General features: G+C 43.0%; 1 protein-coding gene and 1 pseudogene across 3 annotated transcripts in view; one reads left to right on the top strand and one right to left on the bottom strand.

Annotated features, from left to right (window-relative positions):
- The window catches only part of PEX14 (peroxisomal biogenesis factor 14), a 146,692-nt gene that overhangs the window by 4,623 nt on the left and 119,949 nt on the right, over positions 1 to 22,120 (top strand). Inside the window, exon 2 of one of the 2 annotated variants that reach the window (XM_081225849.1) lies at positions 20,046 to 20,093. The exons of the other annotated variant lie outside the window; for it this stretch is intronic. Within the exon in view, the coding sequence (XP_081081975.1) occupies positions 20,046 to 20,093 (48 nt within the window). The remainder of the gene's footprint in view (positions 1 to 20,045; positions 20,094 to 22,120) is intronic. 2 annotated transcript variants of the gene reach the window in all.
- On the bottom strand, positions 6,011 to 6,841 carry LOC308612179 (large ribosomal subunit protein eL32-like; annotated as a pseudogene). The gene has a single exon. The product of its transcript is annotated as a large ribosomal subunit protein eL32-like (transcript).

The raw sequence follows: 22,120 nt of genomic DNA, 5'->3' as shown, positions 1-22,120 counted from the left end.
CCTGAATGTTCCCTTACCTTGCTTCCCAGTAGATCCTAGCCTTTGGCCTCAGGAAATCTGAACTCTTTTTATCACTATAGATTATATTTGTCTCTCCTAGGATTACATATGAATGTATTCATAATGTAAATATTCTTTTGTGTCTCACTTTTGCTCATAATAATGTTTGTGAAATTTATATTGTATGTCTCAGTAATTCATTACTTTTTATTAGTGGGTAGTATTCCACTGTATAGCTAAACCACAGTTTGTTGATCTGTTCACCACTTGATGGATTTGGATTACATTAATTACCTATTGCATAACAGTGTTATTATAAATTTAGCAGCTTAATGCAGCACATGTTTATTGTCTCACAGTGTCTGTGAGTCAGGAGTCAGGACACAGTTCAGCTGAGTCTCACAAGGCAGCAGTCAAGGTGTCTGCCAGGGCTGTGATCTCATCGGGGTCCTGACTGGGGAAGGATCTGCTTCCTAGCTCATGTGGTTATTGACAGCATTTAGTTCCTTATGGACTTCAGACTGAGGACCTCTCTTTGTGACTGGCTGTCACCCAGGAGCCGCCCTCAGTTTCTTGCCACATGGGTCTTCCCAGGATGGCCACTTGTTTCCTCAAAGGCAAGTGGACATTACAGTCTTAGATATTGTAACCACATGCATGTAATAACATGCATTCTGTCACTGTTACCGTACTCTGTTGGCCAGAAGCAAGTCATAGTTCCTGCCCGCACTCAAGGAGACAACACAAGGGCATGAATACCAGGAGGTGGGGATCATGGTGGTCACCTTAGAGTCTTTTCTCCACATGATTGGTTCTAGTTTGGGGCTACTATAAATATTTTAGTGTGTTTGTGAAGACATATGTTTTCATTTTTCTTGGTAAATATCTGTGAGTGTATTTACTGGGTCACATGCTAAGTGTATGTTTAATTCTATAATAAATTGCTTACGTGTTTTGCACAGTTGTACTATTTTTCATTCCACTAGCAGTGTATGAGCATTCCAGTTGCCCCACATCCATATCAACACTTGGTATTGTCTGTCTATTTTAATTTTAGCTATTCTAGTGAGTATGTAGTGGTATTTCACTGTGCTTTTAATTTGCATTTCTGTGATGACAAATAACATTAAGCGGCTCTTTTCATGTGCTTATTGGTAAAGGCTGAGGTTAATTTTTTTTCCCCATATGGATATCAGTTGTTCCAGCATCATTTGTTGAACAGATTACCCTTTCTCCATTGAATCATCTTGCCATCTTTGTCAGAAATAAAAAAAATTGTATATAATAGGTTAATTTCTGGACTCTCTTCTGTTCCATTTATCTATGTTTCTCCTAATGTGAAGGAAATACAGTTGACTCTTGAACAACAGGAGTTTGAACTGCCTGGGTCCACTTATGCTTGGGTTTCTTTTTCAGTAAATACATATTACAGTACTACACAATTCATGGTTGGTTGAATCCATAGATATGGAGGGCTAACTGTACAGTTACATGTGGATTTTTGACTGTGCGGAGGGTCAGCCCCCCTAACCACTGTGTTGTTCAAGGGTCAATCATACTGTCTTGAATGCTGTAGCTTTATGGTAAATCTTGAAATCAGGTAGTGTAAAGTGTTCTGACTTTATTCTTTTTCAAAATTGTTCTAGCTTTGGTCCATTGCATCTCTATATAAATTTTAGAATCAGTTTATCAGTTCTTACAAAAAAGCTTGCTGGGATTTTTCCTGGGATTGTGTGGAATCTATAGATCAGTTTCGGGGAGAATTGACATCTTAACAATATTGATCCTTGAATTACATAAAATGATATATGTCTCCATTTAGGTCTTTTTTTTTTTTTTTTTTTTTTTTTTTTTGCGGTACGCAGGCCTCTCACTGTTGTGGCCTCTCCCGTTGCGGAGCACAGGTTCCGGACGTGCAGGCTCAGCAGCCATGGCTCACGGGCCTAGCTGCTCTGCGGCATGTGGGATCTTCCCGGACCAGGCGTGACACGGGCATGAACCCGTGTCCCCTGCATCGGCAGGCGGACTCTCAACCCCTGTGCCGCCAAGGAAGCCCCTCCATTTAGGTCTGTGATTTTCCTCAGTAGTATTTTATAGTTTTAAGCGTGTAGGTCATGTACACATTCTGTTAAATTTCTCTCTAAGTATTTCATTTTTTTGTATTTAATGTTTAAATTTCATTTTTAATTGTTCAGTGCTAGTGTTTAGAAATAAAATTGAGTTTGTGCGTTGGCCTTATATCTGCAGCCTTGTTAAGCTCATTTGTAATTCTAATAGTTTTTTGGGTAGATTCCTTATTTCTCTGTAGATGATCATGTCATCTGCAAGTAAAGACAGCTTTACTTCTTGCTTTCCAATTTGTATGCCCTTTTTTTTTCTTGCTTTATTGCACTGTGCAGGACTTTTAGTACAATGTTAAAAGAAATATTGGGAGTAGACATTTTTGCCTTATTCCTGATCTTAGGGAAAATGCACTCAATCTTTCATATTTAAATATGATGTTAGCTACAGGTTTTTTAATTTCTAAATTTTTTGAATTTTTTATTTTTGGCTGTGTTGGGTCTTCATTGCTGTGCGTGGGCTTTATCTAGCTGTGATGAGCCGGGGCTACTCTTTGTTGCGGTGCACAGGCTTCTCATTGCGGTGGCTTCTCATGTTGTGGAGCACGGACTCTAGGCCCACGGGATTCAGTAGCAGCATGTGGGCTCAGTAGTTGCGGTGTACGGGCTCTAGAGCTCAGGCTCAGTAGCTTTGGTGCACGGGCTTAGTTGCTCCGCGGCATGTGGGCCTTTCCCAGACCAGGGATCAAACCCATGTCCCCTGCATTGGCAGGCGGATTCTTAACCACTGCACCACCAGGAAAGTCCCAGCCATAGGTTTTTTTGAAGGTCCCCTTTATCTAGTAGAGGGGATTCAATTTTTATTTTTAATTTGCTTAGTTTTTTTTTAATCATGTGTTTTGAATATTGTCAGGTGCTCTTTTTGCTGTCTGTCCAGTTGATTCTATTGTTTTCCTCCTTTATTCTGTTAATATGGGATTTACGTTGATTGATTTTTCAAATGTTAAACCACTCTTGCATTTGTTGGATAAATTCCACTTGGTCATGATATATTACCCTTTTTATTGATGTATAATGCTGGATTTGATTTGGCAGTAATTTGTTAAGGATTTTCACATTTATGTTTATGAGGGATATTGATTTATAGTTTGTGTGTGTGTGTGTGTGTGTGAAATCTATGTCTAGTTTTGTTGTCAAGGTAATGCTGGCCTATCAGAATGAATTGGGAATTTTTACCTTTTTTTTGGCTGCTCCACGCATCTTACAGGATCTCAGTTCCCAGACTGGGGATTGAACCCGGGCCACGGCAGTGAAAGCCCGGAATCCTAGCCACTAGGCCACCAGGGAGCCCCCACCCCCCCGACCTTTTTTTTCTATTGTACTTTCTGAAATAGTTTATTATAAGACTGCTATTATTTTTTTCTTAAATATTCGATAGAATTCACCAGTGAAGCCACCTGGGCCTAGAGTTTTCTTTTAAAATTTTAGTTGTAAACTTAATTTCTTTTTATTATTTATTTATTTATTTTGGCTGTGCCCGGTCTTTGTTGTGGCATGTGGACTTCTTAGTTGCGACATGCATGCAGGATCTAGTTCCCCGGCCAGGGATTGAACCTGGGCCCCCTTCATTGGGAGCATGGAGTCATACTCACTGGATCTCCAGGGAAGTCCCTTAATTTCTTTTTAAATTAAGTATTTTAAAATTATGTTTTAAATTATTAATTATGTATTTTAAAAACAGATATAAGGCTATTCAGCTTTTCTGTTTTTTTCCTAGGGTCAGCTTTGGCATATTGTGTCTGAAGGAATTTGTAGTCATTTGCAGTTGTCACATTTGTTTGTAAGGTTTTTCATAATATTCCCTTATCTTTTTAAAAAAATTATTTATTTATCTTATGGCTGCATTGGGTCTTCATTGCTGCACGTGGGCTTTCTCTCTAGTTGCAGCGAGCAGGGGCTACTCTTTGTTGCGGTGCGCGGGCTTCTTATTGTGGTGGCTTCTCTTTGTTGCAAGCTCTAGGTGTGCGAGCTTCAGTAGTTGAGGCACGTGGACTCAGTAGTTGCGGCTCGCGGGCCCTAGAGTGCAGGCTCAGTAGTTGTGGCGCACGGGCTTAGTTGCTCCGTGGCATGTGGGATGTTCCTGGTCCAGGGCTTGAACCCATGTCCCCTGCATTGGCAGGCAGATTCTTAACCACTGTGCCACCAGGGAAGTCCCTCCCTTATCTTTTTTTTTTTTTTTTTTGCAGTACGCAGGCCTCTCACTGTTGTGGCCTCTCCCGTTGCGGAGCACAGGCTCCAGACGTTCAGGTTTAGCGGCCATGGCTCACGGTCCTAGCCGCTCCGCAGCATGTGGGATCTTCCTGGACTGGGGCACGAACCTGCGTCCCCTGCATCAGCAGGCGGACTCTCAACCACTGCGCCACCAGGGAAGCCCATCTTTTAAATGTATATAAAATACGCAGAGATTTCCCCTTTTTCATTCCTAATATTGGAAATTAATGTCTGTTTTAATTGATCAGTCTGCATACAGATTTATTCATTTTAGTATTCTTCAGAACACCAGTTTTTATTTCATTGATTTTCCTCTGTTTGTAAGTTTTAAATTTTATTTCTTACTATTTACTTTGGGTTTCATTTGTTCTATTTTTCTAGCTTCTTTTCTAAAGTCACTAACTAAAACTGTAAACTTCCTTCTAAGCACGGCTTTCATTGCATTCCACAGATTTAGATGTGTTGTGTTTTCATTGTCATTCAGTTCAGAATATTTTCTTACTTCCCCTGTGATTTCTTCTCTGACCCATAGATTATTTAGAAGTCTCTTTAATTTCCAAACATTTGAAATTTTTCCGTATTTTTTTCCTGTGATTTCTAGTTTAATCCCATTGTGATCAGAGAACATTTTCTATATGATTTCAAGTCTTGTAAATTTATTTTATGGTCTGTCTTGATGAATTTTCCTTATGAACTTGAAAATACATTTTACCGTTGAACAATATAGGTTTGAACTGTGCAGGTCCACTTAAAAGCTTCCTTAATAAATACATTCTTCACTACTACACTATTTGCAGTTGGTTGAGTCTGTGCATGAGGAACCTTGGATATGGAGGGTCAACTGTAAAGTTATATGTGGATTTTTGACTGTGTGTGGGTCGCTCTCCCTCACTCCCTTGTTCAAGGGTCAACTGTAATGTATATTTTGCTGCTGTTGGGTGAAGTGTTCTGCGAATGTTACTAGGCCGTGTTGGTTGATAGTATTATTTAGGTCTTCTATATCCTTACTGACTTTCTGATTAAGGTGAGAAGATTATTTAAGTCCCCAACTATAACTATGGATTTGTCTTTTTATCTTTTAAATTTGGTCTGATTTACTTTATGTGTTTTGAAACTATTATGTGTGCATACTTATACAGGATTATTATGTCTTCTTGACTGACTCCTTTATTTTGGAAATGTCCTTGTTTATCATTGGTAATATCTTTTAGTTTGAAGTTGCCTGAGATTAATATTGCCACTACAGCTTTCTTATGATTAGTGTTTGCATGGTATATCATTTTCCATCCTTTGGCCTTTTAGCTATGTGTGTCTTTTTGTTTAAAATGGGTTTCTTGTCTGCAATATATAGCTCCTTCTTGCATTTTCTCCCCACCCAGTCTGACAATCTCTGCCTTTTAATTGGAGTGTTTTAACATTTCTTGTGGTACAAGTATACTGTTGACAAATTCTAGCTTTTTTTTTCCTTTTGAAAAAATCTTTGATTTGTGTTCATTTTTGAAAGATATTTTCATTGGATATAGAATTCTAGGTTGACAGTCATGTTGTATCTCCCCCCCCCCACCCCGCCCTCTGTGGGCATTTTAAAGATACTATTTGTTTTTATTGAAATCTCAGATGGCTGAGTTTTTATGGTTTTTTTTTTCTTTAAACACAAACATAGTGTGCACATGACCTGTCTATTCATTTTCTTTGCTGTGCAGCCTGGCTTTGGGATTGGCGACTCTGATGGCCAGCGGGGCTGCTCTTTCCACAGTGGCTTTGAGTTCTTGGAGTAATCTCAGCGCAGTAAGATTTGTTTCACATCAGCAGCCCTTCAAGCTCCTTGAAGTTGTGGACCAGGAACTTCCAGAAGCCACTGGGCAGCATGAGCTTTGTTTTCTTGTTGCTCCCATAACCAATGTTGGGCATCAAGATCTGGCCCTTGAATTCCCTGCACACCCTGTTGTCAGTGCCGCTGGATTTCTGCCAGTTCCGCTTAATTTTGACATATCGGTCTGACTGGTATGGGTTGAACTTCTTGGTCTTTTTGACAATCTTGAGCTTCACGAGGGGTTTGAGGGTGGCCATGGTGGCTGCCGCCTCTGTAGGCAGGCCAAGGAAGAGCTGAAGATACTGTTCCATTGTATTTTGGGGGGGGTTGCACAGTTGCTGATCAGAAGTCTGAAGTCATTCTTAATTTTGATTAATTTTTTTCTGGCTACTTATAGGATTTTCCCCTGTACCTTAGTCACTTTTGTGTTTGTTCTGCTTGGAGTGTGTTGAGCTTCTTTGATCTGTGAGTTTGTAGTTTTCATCAAATTTGGAAATTTTTCAGCCATTATTTCTTCAAATATTTTTCTTTTTTTGGTCTTTTTTCCCCCTCTCTGTCCTTCATTTTGCTCAGTTTCTGTTCCTGTGTTTTCAAGTGCACTTACTTTTTTTTCTGCAGTATCTAACCTATTGTCATTACCATTCAGTGAAATTTTTATTTCAGATATGTTTTTTCATCTCTGGAAGTTCTATTTTCTTTTTATACCTCACATTTCTCTCCTTACTATGATCATGTTTTCCTTTAAATTCTTTTTTATTTATTGAGGTTTACTCGACATACATTATGTTAATTTCAGGTGTACAACGTGATTTGATATTTGTATTTTTTAAATGAGTTAAATTCTTGAATAAAGTTATGACACCTGTCTTAATGCTCTTGTTTGCTAATTATTCTAATTTTTCTTATTATTATAGCTCACAGTTTCCTGCTTCTTGACACATGTTGAGATTTTTGATTAGGTGCTGAGTGCTGTGAATTTTACATCATTGAGGGTCTGGATTGCGATCTTACTTTAAAGAGTGTTGAGTTTTGTTCTGGTGGGTGATTAAGTTACTTTTGGTTCATTCTGATTCTTTCAAGTCCTGATCTAGGGTTGTTTTTATCCTAGGGGTGATCTGACCCCCCCCCCCCCCACCAAGATGTGGCCTTTCCAGGTGTCTACTGAATGCCCTGATAGAGCAGGGAGGATGCTCAACTCTGGTGCTTGGGACTTGTGAGACCTATGAGGGTTCTGGGAACTGTTCAGCTTGCAGCTTCTTCATCAATCTTTTTTTCAGTCTCGAGTGTCATTCTATGCATGTACAAATTTTAATATTCAGTACAGACTTAAGGAAACCTCTGTGCAGGTTTCTGGAGCTCCCTTTCTGCAAAGCTCCCTCCTCGCTGGGACTCTGTCCTGCGCCTTTCAGCTGACTTAGCCTCCCTGAACTCCAGTCTGTTTCCTCAATCTGTTGCTGTGATGTGCTGGGATTCCCCCCTCCCACCACTGCCCCGGCCCTGGATCCTTGGTCTGAAATGTGCAGAAACCTGGCAGAAGCCAGGGTGGTCTTAGGGCTCCCATCATTTGTTTCTGTTCTGTCAGGAATCAAAGTCCTGTATTGCCTGCTGTCCAATGTCTACAAACAGTGGTGTCATTTATTTTGTTTAGTTTTCCAGTTGTTTACAGTGGGAGGGTAAACCTGGTCCCTATTACTTCACCATAGGGCAGACTCTATTGGTTCATTTTGAGCAGAAGAATGATATAACTTTCATGATCCTCATCTCATCCTGAATGTGGGGTGTTGGTATTCTTCCCATTATTCCCGTGGATGAGGAACTGAGGTTCAGAGAGGTTGACCAGTGTACCCACAGACCCTCAGTTACTAATGCCAAAGGTCATGCACTTGCCACTATACCAGTGCCTCTCCAACAGCATTTGTTGAATTGAATCTTATTCTTCCCAGCAAAGAACTATAGGCCATATCTTGCCTAGGACATACTCAGAGCTACACAGTCGCTGGCAGGTGTAGGATGAGCGCTCCTAGAACTGAGTGTTTTTCTGGTTGCTCAGATCTGAGCTGTGTGTGTGCAGTTGACCTTTGCTGTGCATCAGGGTCAGCACGTGGGCACACCTCCTGGCTGGGGAAGGTCAGTGCCTGGACAGCAGGAGTGAGAGCGCCTTTTGTCTCTACCAAACTGACACATTTCTCTCCCTGCCACTGTGGCCTTTTTTTGTTTGCCTGTTTGTTTTTTAAAGCATTCTGATGCTTTTTCTCTTCTTCCTGCCTGCTCTCTGCATTCCAGCCCCTGAGGATCCTGACTGCGGATTGCCTTATAGCCTACTTCTCCCTCAGCTGGTGATTGCTAAACCTTACTATTATTATTTTTAAAAATAAACCACCCTGTCAAGATTTTTCAGGATTAAGTTGGAATTTAATTTGTAGGGATGTGTTTCAGGCTGGAAAATAGACTTGACCACTTAAAAGGGGGTCGATGTAGGGGCAGTTGTTTGAGAAGTATTGGACTTTCACAAAAGCTGGCCTGGTGAGACTCATGGACCTGTGTGAGCTTAGTTCAGCTTCTGACAGGCAGTTGCCCGCTCAGACCTTTGCCCTCTTTTTTTTTTTGCGGTACGCGGGCCTCTCACTGTTGTGGCCTCTCCCGTTGTGGAGCACAGGCTCCAGACGCGCAGGTTCAGCGGCCATGGGCCTAGCCGCTCCGCGGCATGTGGGATCTTCCCGGACTGGGGCATGAACCCATGTCCCCTAACATCGGCAGGCGGACTCTCAACCACTGCGCTACCAGGGAAGCCCCTTTGCCCTCTTTTGAAGCAGCATCATGTAAAAGATGGGAGTCTGTCTTCCTCCTCCTCATGAGGAAGCGGAATGGTCAGGATTCTCGTAGGGGTCCTGTTGGTGTTTGCATGGAATAGTTCTTCATGGTGTCCATTGCAGGACATTTAGCCTCCCAAGCCTCTGCCCTCTAAATGCCGATGGGACTCCCTGGTCACTGTGACAGCCAGAAATACCTCCACACATTTTTAAATGCCCCTGTGGGGGTGATTGTGCCCCAGGGTTGAGAACCGTTGGGTCGTGACATTGCTTTGAGAGTGGCCAGATTTGTGGTTTGTTGTAGGTGAAATGTTCCAGGGAAAGACACTGCTATGGTCCTTTGCTTGCTTCATTTTGGCTTATGTATATAAAGTGGTTCCTTTGGTTTAATTTTTTTAATTAAAAAAATTAAGCCCATATTTATTGAGTATAAGTGACATTCTAAGTGCTAAAGATCTGCCTTCACTAAGGTAAAGTGCCTGCTTTCAAGGAACTTAAAGGATAGACAGATAATAAACTAGTTATATAATGAATAATTTCAGATGGTATTATCAAGGAAATCATGCAGAGCAGTAAAGAGGAATGAAGGCTGTCTTGGTCATCAAGGAATAGTTTTCTAAAGGACACAGACAGGAGATGGGGATGGTCCATTTTAGATTGCAGATATTTCAGCATGAGCTGGCGAATCATCTAGAATGTAATCATATTGGGCAATTCCCAGATGGGCTAGAAGTCTTCTGTGAGTTCACTGGTAAGGTCTGACCGACCTCAGACAGTACCGTGAGTTGGAATACGGGTGTGGAAGTGCTTGTTCCTTTCTAAGCAGCCTCCGAGATTGAGTTTGGAGGTTGGGCTTTGGTGTGCTGAGACCCCAGAAGGCTCTGTGAAGCCGAGGTTTTAAGAATTTGGAGAGAGACTTCCGGGTAAGATGGCGGAAGAGTAAGACGTGGAGATCACCTTCCTCCCCACGGATACACCAGAAATACAGCTACACGTGGAACAACTCCTACAGAACACCTACTGAACGCTGGCAGAAGACCCCAGACCTCCCAAAAGGCAAGAAACTCCCCACATACCTGGGTAGGGCAAAGTGGAGAGATCCCCACACAGAGGATCGGTGCCGAGCGGCGCTCGCCGGCCCAAGAGGCTTGTCTGCTCGCCCGCCGGGGCGCGCAGCGCTGGAAGCTGAGGCTCGGGCTTCGGTCAGAGCACGGGGAGAGGACTGGGGCTGGCGGCGAGAACTCAGCCTGAAGGGGGCTAATGTGCCACAGCTAGCCGGGAGGGAGTCCGGGAGAACTCTGGAGCTGCCGAAGAGGCAAGAGACTTTTTCTTCCCTCTTGGTTTCCTGGTGCGCGAGGAGAGGGGATTAAGAGCGCTGCTTGAAGGGGCTCCACAGACGGGCGCGAGTCGCGACTGAAAGCGCGGAGCCCAGTGACGGGCGTGGGACGCTGGGGCTACTGCTGCCGCCGCCAAGAAGCCTGTGTGCGAGCACAGGTCACTGCCCACACCGCCCTTCCGGGAGCCTGTGCAGCCCGCCACTGCCGGGGTCCCGGGATCCAGGGGCGGCTTCCCTGGGAGAACGCACGGCGCGCCTCGGGCTGGTGCAACGTCACGCCGACTTCTGCCACTGCAGGCTCGCCCCGCACTCCGTGCCCCTCCCTCCCGCCCGGCCTGAGTGAGCCAGAGTCCCCGAAGAGGCTGCTCCTTCAACCCTGTCCTGTCTGAGCGAAGAACAGACGCCCTCCGGCGACCTACACGCAGAGGCGGGGCCAGATCCAAAGCTGAGACCCAGGAGCTGTGAGAACAAAGAAGAGAAAGGGAAACCTCTCCCAGCAGCCTCAGAAGCAGCGGATTAAAGCTCCACAATCAACTTGATGTACCCTGCATCTGTGGAATACATGAATAGACAACACATCATCCCAAATTGAGGATCCCGGAGTCAGTGCTGTGCCTCTGAGGTGGGAGAGCCAACTTCAGGACACTGGTCCACAAGAGACCTCCCAGCTCCACATAATATCAAACGGCAAAAATCTTCCAGAGATCTCCATCTCAACACCAGCACCCAGCTTCACTCAACAACCAGCAAGCTACAGTGCTGGACACCCTAAGCCAAACAACTAGCAAGACAGGAACACAACGCCACCCATTAGCAGAGAGGTGGCCTAAAATCATAAAAAGTCCGCAGACACCCCAAAACACACCACCAGACGTGGACCTGCCCACCAGAAAGACAAGATCCAGCCTCATCCACCAGAACACAGGCACTAGTCCCCTCCACCAGGAAGCCTACACAACCCACTAAACCAACCTTAGCCACTGGGGACAGACACCAAAAACAACGGGAACTACGAACCTGCAGCCTGCAAAAAGGAGACCCCAAACACAGTAACATAAGCAAAATGAGAAGACAGAAAAACACACAGCAGGAGAAGGAGCAAGATAAAAACCCACCAGATCTAACAAATGAAGAGGTAATAGGCAGTCTACCTGAAAAAGAATTCAGAATAATGATGGTAAAGATGATCCAAGATTCTATTTCCCAGATCCAAAATCTTGGAAATAGAATAGACAAAATGCAAGAAACAGTTAACAAGGACCTAGAAGAACTAAAGATGAATCAAGCATCGATTAAAAACACAATACATGAAATAAAAAATACTCTAGATGGGATCAATAGCAGAATAACTGAGGCAGAAGAACGGATAAGTGAGGTGGAAGATAAAATAGTGGAAATAACTGCTGCAGAGCAAAATAAAGAAAAAAGACTGAAAAGAACAGAGGAGAGTCTCAGAGACCTCTGGGACAACATTAAACGCACCAACATTCGAATTATAGGGGTTCCAGAAGAAGAAGAGAAAAAGAAAGGGACTGAGAAAATATTTGAAGAGATTATAGTTGAAAACTTCCCTAATATGGGAAAGGAAATAGTTAATCAAGTCCAGGAGGCACAGAGAGTCCCATACAGAATAAATCCAAGGAGAAATACGCCAAGACACATACTAATCAAACTGTCAAAAATTAAACACAAAGAAATCATATTAAAAGCAGCAAGGCAAAAACAACAAGTAACACACAAGGGAATCCCCATCAGGATAACAGCTGATCTCTCAGCAGAAACTCTACAAGCCAGAAGGGAGTGGCAGGACATAATTAAAGTGATGAAGGAGAAAAACCTGCAACCAAGATTACTCTACCCAGCAAGGATCTCATTCAGATTTGATGGAGAAATTAAAACGTTTACAGACAAGCAAAAGCTGAGAGAGTTCAGCACCACCAAACCAGCTTTACAACAAATGCTAAAGGAACTTCTCTAGGCAAGAAACACAACAGAAGGAAAAGACCTACAATAACGAACCCAAAACAATTAAGAAAATGGGAATAGGAACATACATATCGATAATTACCTTAAATGTAAATGGACTAAATGCTCCCACCAAAAGACACAGATTGGCTGAATGGATACAAAAACAAGACCCATATATATGCTGTCTACAAGAGACCCACTTCAGACCTAGAGACACATACAGACTGAAAGTAAGGGGATGGAAAAAGATATTCCATGCAAATGGAAACCAAAAGAAAGCTGGAGTAGCAATTCTCATATCAGACAAAATAGACTTTAAAATAAAGACTACTAGAAGAGACAAAGAAGGACACTACATAATGATCAAGGGATCCATCCAAGAAGAAGATATAACAATTGTAAATATTTATGCACCCAACATAGGAGCACCTCAATACATAAGGCAAATACTAACAGCCATAAAAGGAGAAATCGACAGTAACACACTCATAGTAGGGGACTTTAACACCCCACTTTCACCAATGGACAGATCATCCAAAATGAAAATAAATAAGGAAACACAAGCTTTAAATGATACATTAAACAAGATGGACTTAATTGATATTTATAGGACATTCCATCCAAAAACAACAGAATACACATTTTTCTCAAGTGCTCATGGAACATTCTCCAGGATAGATCATATCTTGGGTCACAAATCAAGCCTTGGTAAATTTAAGAAAATTGAAATTGTATCAAGTATCTTTTCCGACCACAATGCTATGAGACTAGATATCAATTACAGGAAAAGAGCTGTAAAAAATACAAACACATGGAGGCTAAACAATACACTACTTAATAACGAAGTGATCACTGAAGAAATCAAAGAGGAAATTAAAAAATACCTAGAAACAAATGACAATGGAGACACGACGACCCAAAACCTATGGGATGCAGCAAAAGCAGTTCTAAGAGGGAAGTTTATAGCAATACAATCCCACCTTAAGAAACAGGAAACATCTCGAATAAACAACCTAACCTTGCATCTAAAGCAATTAGAGAAAGAAGAACAAAAACATCCCAAAGTTAGCAGAAGGAAAGAAATCATAAAAATCAGATCAGAAATAAATGAAAAAGAAATGAAGGAAACGGTAGCAAAGATCAATAAAACTAAAAGCTGGTTCTTTGAGAAGATAAACAAAATTGATAAACCATTAGCCAGACTCATCAAGAAAAAAAGGGAGAAGACTCAAATCAATAGAATTAGAAATGAAAAAGGAGAAGTAACAACTGACACTGCAGAAATACAAAAGATCATGAGAGATTACTATAAGCAACTCTATGCCAATAAAATGGACAACCTGGAAGAAATGGACAAATTCTTAGAAATGCACAACCTGCCAAGACTGAATCAGGAAGAAATAGAAAATATGAACAGACCAATCACAAGCACTGAAATTGAAACTGTGATAAAAAATCTTCCAACAAACAAAAGCCCAGGACCAGATGGCTTCACAGGCGAATTCTATCAAGCATTTAGAGAAGAGCTAACACCTATCCTTCTCAAACTCTTCCAAAATATAGCAGAGGGAGGAACACTCCCAAACTCATTCTACGAGGCCACCATCACCTTGATACCAAAACCAGACAAGGATGTCACAAAGAAAGAAAACTACAGGCCAATATCCCTGATGAACATAGATGCAAAAATCCTCAACAAAATACTAGCAAACAGAATCCAACAGCACATTAAAAGGATCATACACCATGATCAAGTGGGGTTTATCCCAGGAATGCAAGGATTCTTCAATATACGCAAATCTATCAACGTGATACACCATATTAACAAATTGAAGGAGAAAAACCATATGATCATCTCAATAGATGCAGAGAAAACTTTCGACAAAATTCAACACCCATTTATGATAAAAACCCTGCAGAAAGTAGGCATAGAGGGAACTCTCCTCAACATAATAAAGGCCATATATGACAAACCCACAGCCAGCATCGTCCTCAATGGTGAAAAACTGAAACCATTTCCACTAAGATCAGGAACAAGACAAGGTTGCCCACTCTCACCACTCTTATTCAACCTAGTTTTGGAAGTTTTAGCCACAGCAATCAGAGAAGAAAAGGAAATAAAAGGAATCCAAATTGGAAAAGAAGAAGTAAAGCTGTCACTGTTTGCAGATGACATGATACTATACATAGAGAATCCTAAAGATGCTACCAGAAAACTACTAGAGTTAATCAATGAATTTGGTAAAGTTGCAGGATACAAAATTAATGCACAGAAATCTCTGGCATTCCTATATACTAATGATGAAAAATCTGAAAGTGAAATCAAGGAAACACTCCCATTTACCATTGCAACAAAAAGAATAAAATATCTAGGAATAAGCCTACCTAAGGAGACAAAAGACCTGTATGCAGAAAATTATAAGACACTGATGAAAGAAATTAAAGATGATACAAATAGATGGAGAGATGTACCATGTTCTTGGATTGGAAGAATCAACATTGTGAAAATGACTCTACTACCCAAAGCAATCTACAGATTCAATGCAATCCCTATCAAACTACCACTGGCTTTTTTCACAGAACTAGAACAAAAAATTTCACAATTTGTATGGAAACACAAAAGACCCCGAATAGCCAAAGCAATCTTGAGAACGAAAAACGGAGCTGGAGGAATCAGGCTCCCTGACTTCAGACTATACTACAAAGCTACAGTAATCAAAGACAGTGTGGTACTGGCACAAAAACAGAAAGATAGATCAATGGAACAGGATAGAAAGCCCAGAGTTAAACCCACGGACATATGGTCACCTTATCTTTGATAAAGGAGGCAGGAATGTACAGTGGAGAAAGGACAGTCTCTTCAATAGGTGGTGCTGGGAAAACTGGATAGGGACATGTAAAAGCATGAGATTAGATCACTCCCTAACACCATACACAAAAATAAGCTCAAAATGGATTAAAGACCTAAATGTAAGGCCAGACACTATCAAACTCTTAGAGGAAAACATAGGCAGAACACTCTATGACATAAATCACAGCAAGATCCTTTTGGACCCACCTCCTAGAGAAATGGAAATAAAGACAAAAATAAACACATGGGACCTAATGAAACTTCAAAGCTTTTGCACAGCAAAGGAAACCATAAACAAGACCAAAAGACAACCCTCAGAATGGGAGAAAATATTTGCAAATGAAGCAACTGACAAAGGATTAATCTCCAAAATTTATAAGCAGCTCATGCAGCTCAATAACAAAAAAACAAACAACCCAATCCAAAAATGGGCAGAAGACCTAAATAGACATTTCTCCACAGAAGATATACAGACTGCCAACAAACACATGAAAGGATGCTCAACATCTTTACTCATTAGAGAAATGCAAATCAAAACTACAATGAGATATCATCTCACACCAGTCAGAATGGCCATCATCAAAAAATCTAGAAACAATAAATGCTGGAGAGGGTGTGGAGAAAAGGGAACACTCTTGCACTGCTGGTGGGAATGTGAATTGGTACAGCCGCTATGGAGAACGGTATGGAGGTTCCTTAAAAAACTACAAATAGAACTACCATATGACCCAGCAATCCCACTACTGGGCATATACCCTGAGAAAACCATAATTCAAAAAGAGACATGTACCAAAATGTTCATAGCAGCCCTATTTACAGTAGCCCGGAGATGGAAACAACCTAAGTGTCCATCATCTGATGAATGGATAAAGAAGATGTGGCACATATATACAATGGAATATTACTCAGCCATAAAAAGAAATGAAATTGAGCTATTTGTAATGAGGTGGATAGACCTAGAGTCTGTCATACAGAGTGAAGTAAGTCAGAAAGAGAAAGACAAATACTGTATGCTAACACATATATATGGAATTTAAGAAAAAAAATGTCATGAAGAACATAGGGGTAAGACAGGAATAAAGACACAGACCTACTAGAGAATGGACTTGGGGATATGGGGAGGGGGAAGGGTAAGCTGTGACAAAGTGAAAGAGCGGCATGGACATATATACACTACCAAACGTAAGGTAGATAGCTAGTGGGAAGCAGCCACATAGCACAGGGAGATCAGCTCGGTGCTTTGTGACAGCCTGGAGGGGTGGGATAGGGAGGGTGGGAGGGAGACGCAAAAGGGAGGGGATATGGAAACATATGTATATGTATAACTGATTAAATTTGTTATTAAAAATAAAAATAAAAAAAATAAAAATAAAAAAAAAAATAAAAAAAATAAAAATAAAATAAAAAAAAAAGAATTTGGAGAGTGTTGCTGTTTAAATTCCTTGCTGGGGATAGGCACACACATGTGTGCTTCTTATACGCCTTGAATATCCCTGGAAGAATATATAAGGAGCCAACATCAGTGCTGTGTCCCCAAGGAAGAGGAGGCTGTTGGGATGAAAGGGAAGCTTCCTTTTAAATTTTTTTAGTATTTAATTTTTAATTTTTTTTTTTTAAATTTATTTATGGCTGTGTTGGGTCTTCGTTTCTGTGCGACGGCTCTGTTCTAGTTGCGGCGAGCGGGGGCCACTCTTCATCGCGGCGTGCGGGCCTTTCACTGTTGCGGCCTCTCTCGTTGCGGAGCACAGGCTCCAGACGCGCAGGCTCAGTAGTTGTGGCTCACGGGCCTAGTTGCTCCACGGCATGTGGGATCTTCCCAGACCAGGGCTCGAACCCGTGTCCCCTGCATTGGCAGGCAGATTCTCAACCACTGCGCCACCAGGGAAGCCCCAGTATTTAATTTTTTAAAGCAGAATATATTTACATGGCTCACAGTTTAGAAAGGTACAGAAGGGTGTACGATGAGAGAGACTTACCTTGATACTGTATGTTGCTTAAAGTTTTTCCTCTAGCAAACGTTAGCTATTCAGGGGATGAACTAATTTTAAGGGAAGTTCCTTGGAGATGCCTCAGTGATTAGTTGTATCTCAGGAAGAAAGTTTTGGTTTAAATCAGAGTCAGGCTTCCTAAATATTAAAGCTGTTTGTGTTAGTTTGTTTCATCTAGTCAAATAACCTACATTATTATTTATGGGGTAGCATTATGGTTGTTGCTTATTAAAATGTAGTCTAAACAAAACTCGATTATTTTGATTAAGTAGAAGGGCTCAAATTATCTTAGAACCAGTTACTGCCTGAGTCATTGTGGCCAAGTTATTTAACCTCCCTTGCCTCAGTTTCCTCATCAGCAATAATTTCATACATTTATTATGAGAATGAAATGAAGAAGGAGCTAAATAAGTGTTAGCACTTAGTATTTACCAAATGGAGTGAAGGAAGCCCTCAGGAAGGTAATGAGCTTTATATAACCCATTCGAACCAAATCTGTTCTGCTCTTTTTTTTTTTTTTTTTTTTTTTTTTTTTTTTTTGCGGTACGCGGGCCTCTCACTGTTGTGGCCTCTCCCGTTGCGGAGCACAGGCTCCGGATGCGCAGGCTCAGCGGCCATGGCTCACGGGCCCAGCCGCTCCGTGGCATATGGGATCCTCCCAGACCGGGGCACGAACCCGTATCCCCTGCATCGGCAGGCGGACTCTCAACCACTGCGCCACCAGGGAGGCCCTGTTCTGCTCTTTTTTGACCATTGATTCATTCAGCAAATATCTATGGAAGGCCTCATCTATGCCTGATACTGTCCTAGGCCCCAGGGATACAGTGATGAGCAAACACAGCCCGTTTCTGCCCATGTGGAGTTTATAATCTGGTGAGGGGCACAGACATCAATCGGATATCACACACTTAAAGTTGCAGTTCTGCTCAGCCCTTGAAGAAGAGGTATATGGTGTGAGTGTATATTAGGGAGATTTGATGGTGTCATGGCTGTCAGAGAAGGAATGCTTCCCCAAAGAAGTGACTTAACTGAAATCTGAAGGATGAATCAGATTGTCAGAGGGAAGGGAGGGAATACCTGGTGCAAAGTCCCACTGACAGAGGAAGCAAAGGCCAGTATGTCTGTTCTGCGCAGAGCTGGGGTTCGTGGTGCCACGCAGACCTGATACGTAGTCAGAGGAGACGCGTGGCCAAGCTGGGAAGGCTCTTCTGTATTAGCGTTGTTGATGTGTACTGGGGCGGTCGGTGGATGAGATCAGATTATTGTTTTGAACTGATAGTCTGTTTGCTGTGTGGGAAATGCATTAGAAGAGAGCCAGCATGGATGTGCGTGAGCTCATTAGAAGGCTATTGCAGTGGTCCAGGCAGGGGAGTTTGGAAGCTTGGACCTAAGAGGTGGCAGAAGAAAGGGAGAGAAGTGGATGATTGATGCCGTGGATATTTAGGAAGGCGTATTGGCAGGACTTGCTCTGGCAAGTGAGGGGAAGAGCTGTCAGGGATGGCCTTTTGGATTCTAGTTTGCGTATTTTGGTGGAAGGTTGTGACATTCACCCAGACGGGGGAACAGTGGAAGCGTACACGTGTGGCGGAGGGAGAGGATTATGAATCTGTTATGGGGTTTTGTTAAGTCCAAGAGGAGGCAGGAAGGCAGGTGGGTGTAGAACTCAGAGGGGTCTGCGCTAGAGATCTGAACGCCTGAGCTTATTGGCGCCCGGAGCCTTAGGAGGGAGGGACAGTGCGGGAGGGAGGAAGGGAAAGCATGCTCAGGTTCTCTGAGACTTTCTAGTTAGTTTCATGCTGGCTGACCTTCTTGTCCTGGCAGAAGAGGGGGCTCTTGAGACAGGACTTTGGATGAGGAGATAGAGTCCTTTCAGCAGAGTCCTTGCCACTGTGCCCTGTGCCCACTGTGTGGTAGCAACTGGGCATGAGGAAATCTTTGGGGACCCTCTGTGGACTGGACTTTCTCCTCTTCCGCCTTCTATCCTTCTTCCCAGGAGGCTTGGCACTTGCCATCTGACTAGCTGGGAGGAGTTTGGAGGCTGGCTCCTGAGACCCACAGATTAGCTCATTTGTCTGGATATTATCTGTAGATAATTGGAAATTGGTTTGAACATCAGTAACAGTAAACTAATCATAACTCTCTCAAGCTGCTTGTTTCCTTCTTTTGGAGATTTGTAGATTTCCTCCCAGTCTCTCTGTCTCTGTCTCTATCTCTCCCTTTCTCTGAATTTTGGCCAGATCAGCCAAGGGTTGAAGGTAAGTGCGAGGGTGAGGGGAGAGATGCAGAGAAGGAAACAGACTAGGGCCAGGCGAGTGGGCCACATGCTGCCTGGCTGCGGGTTGCTCTGTTTATCTGTCAGCTTGTCACTAGCTTATTTACAAAAAGGATTGAAACTCGGCTTTCTTTACTACTGGGGATTGGTATCCTTAGTGACAGGTGATAAATAGGAACCAGTGTCCATAGTTTGCTGCTTCCTTGGCTCCAAATAGATGCCCAGAGAAAATGCTGAGTGTGGGCAACTGGGGCCCCCTCGTGGCTGGATCCGGTTCTCCACCTTTGCTGTGCTCTCACTGGTCAGTGGCAGGGGAGACCTGGCAAAAGGGAGGTTTGGCTTTCACTGAAAGCCTTTTGTGGACTTCTCCTGTTGCTGCGGATTTTGTGATGGTCCCCAGCCCCTGCTGCTCAGCTGCGGGGGCCCTCCTAAGCTAAATGCAGCCTTCTTGAGGTGCCGTGACAGTAAACCCAGAAACAGTCTCTTCATGTTCACTGGCAAATTCAGGCTCTTCGGGCTGCTTCTTACAGGTAACCCACCACAGAACACTCTGCGGTATGGAAGACTGGTGAGAAATATGAGAAGTAGTTGTTTATGTGATGGCACACCTTTGGTTTTTTTGGTGTCCATTGGGTGGCACTGCGATCTTACTTTCTGTTTTTATTTTTCTTTGCAGCCAAGTTCTACTCCAGGAAGTGAAAATGTGACGCCTCGAGAGCCGCTGGTAAGAAGCCATGATATATAGTATAATTTTCTGATAATTAAAATACTGAGTTTCAAGAAACCTCATGCTCCTATAGTGTTGCATCAGTAGTGCGCCTTTAGGAGTAGGTGCTCTGTGGAGACAGCCCGCGAGTGACCTCTGACTTCCGATTCCTCTTCTGGCACTCAGGGATTAGCGAGATCTCCCCTTAGTAAAGCCTGGTCTTTTCTGGAACGGAAAGCATCCGCCCCAGGTGTGGTGATGCACCATTTTACTTGTTTGAATCAGTGGTAATTAGTGGGATGCCTGAAACCTTTGGAGGCTGAGCTGGAGTGAGGTTGCTGGGCCTGACCCAGTAGCTGCTTGATTGTCTGAAATAGCCGTTCTGCTCCTCAGGGTGAGGGCACTTCAGGTGGCCTTTGAAGAACAGGTAAGGGAGAGAGTTCTCTTTTTGCCTGGTCAGTAATTAGGTTTGTGATACTCATTTCCAACATTATCTGCTTATACTATTGATAGGGAAGAGGCCTACTAAGTACTGAAGGTAATTTTCTTTACAAAGTGCTTTTGCTTTGGTGGTCTGAGTGAGAGCACTGCCCGCCCGCCCACCCACCCCATTTTCATTGTATTTTGCATTTCAAGGCCTGCTGAAAATCCTGAGGGCTGGGTATTAAGACCTGTTCTGTACAGGGAATTCCTTGGTGGTCCACTGGTTAGGACTCTGTGCTTTCACTGCCGAGGGGCCGGGTTCAATCCCTGGTCAGGGAACTAAGATCCCACAAGCCGTACGGTGTGGCCAAAAGAAAAGAAAAGAAAAAAAAAAAAAAAAAAGACCTGCTCCACACAAACCAGATAAGTTTTATGGAGGGGCCAGCTTTAGGTTTAACTTTTCAGAGCCTTTTCTTTCTTTGAATAGCGATAGCAAGCCTAGGGATGTACCGCCAAGCTTTTGTTTCAGCAGGGCCTGGGGTTTCACCTGTTTTTCTTCCCTCTCCTTCTGGCAGTAGTGAGAGGGGATGACGTGAGGCCCTTAGCTGGTATGCACAAGTCTGATTTTTAGTCTGTACTAAGGCTTTCCAAGGCAGAAGGCAAGTTGGATTTGAACGAGCTGGAGGAAGGCCTGGGTGCTACCAGCCCTGCCAGGACTGTTTGAGGGGAGCACTGTTGTCCTGCATGTCACCTGCTTTTTCCAAGTACAGCTCTCTTCCCACCACTCCCTAGTGGCTTCATTTCTCTCTTTCGGTACTGCCTGGGTTCTTCCTTGCCGTCTCAGTGGTGTAAACGCCAGAGGAGCCTTGGCTTTGCCAGCCAGCCCCTTAGGTCGGGAACTTGTTTCCCATGGCGCCTGCCTCAGTGCCCCTCAGGCCGAAGTTGTGGTTGGCTTCGGACTGAAGTTCACACTGGACGGTCTAGTCCTCTTCAGTCCTTTATTCCACAGTCTCTTTTTACATTTGTATCCACGGATTTAACTACTGATCACCAGAAGAGTGGCTGGACCGTCTTTTGGGGCATGATTGTATAAACTTCTGGGCATTCTTTCTAGCAACGAGCCCTGGGCAATTGGCAGCCTCACTGGTTTCTGGGTACTTGGAACCCTGCAGCCCCTTGGCTCTGCCAGTGTTTCTGCGCGCTGCTCTTCTCCTGCGGTACTATGCATCTGCTTGTTCGTTGGTTGTATTTTTATTTCTTTCTTTTCTGGGAGGCCCCGAGCAGTCTTCAAACCCTAGTAGCTCGCGATCGTCCAGAGTTCAGACTCATTCTCTCAAGGCCCGCTCTACAATTACCTTATATTTAATTAATATTTTTTCCCCTCTTTACGTACTTGCTGCATAATTGCTCAGAGGAAAGAAAACACATAGCAGCAATTTATATATATATAAAACAACAATAATTAAAAAAACACCCCCAAATAAACTCCCATCTCATTTGGGTTGATCCTGTGAGTTGTGTAATTAGGGCCCTAGTAAAAGGTAGACGCTTTCTCCTTCCCCTCTTTTTTTAAATTAATTTTTTTATATTAAACTCCCACAGTCTCTCAGTCATGCCCTTAT

This window comes from Mesoplodon bidens (assembly GCF_964165515.1).
Source record: "Mesoplodon bidens genome assembly, chromosome: 2".
Lineage (NCBI taxonomy): Eukaryota > Metazoa > Chordata > Mammalia > Artiodactyla > Ziphiidae > Mesoplodon > Mesoplodon bidens.
This window is presented reverse-complemented; position numbering and strand designations above follow the sequence as displayed.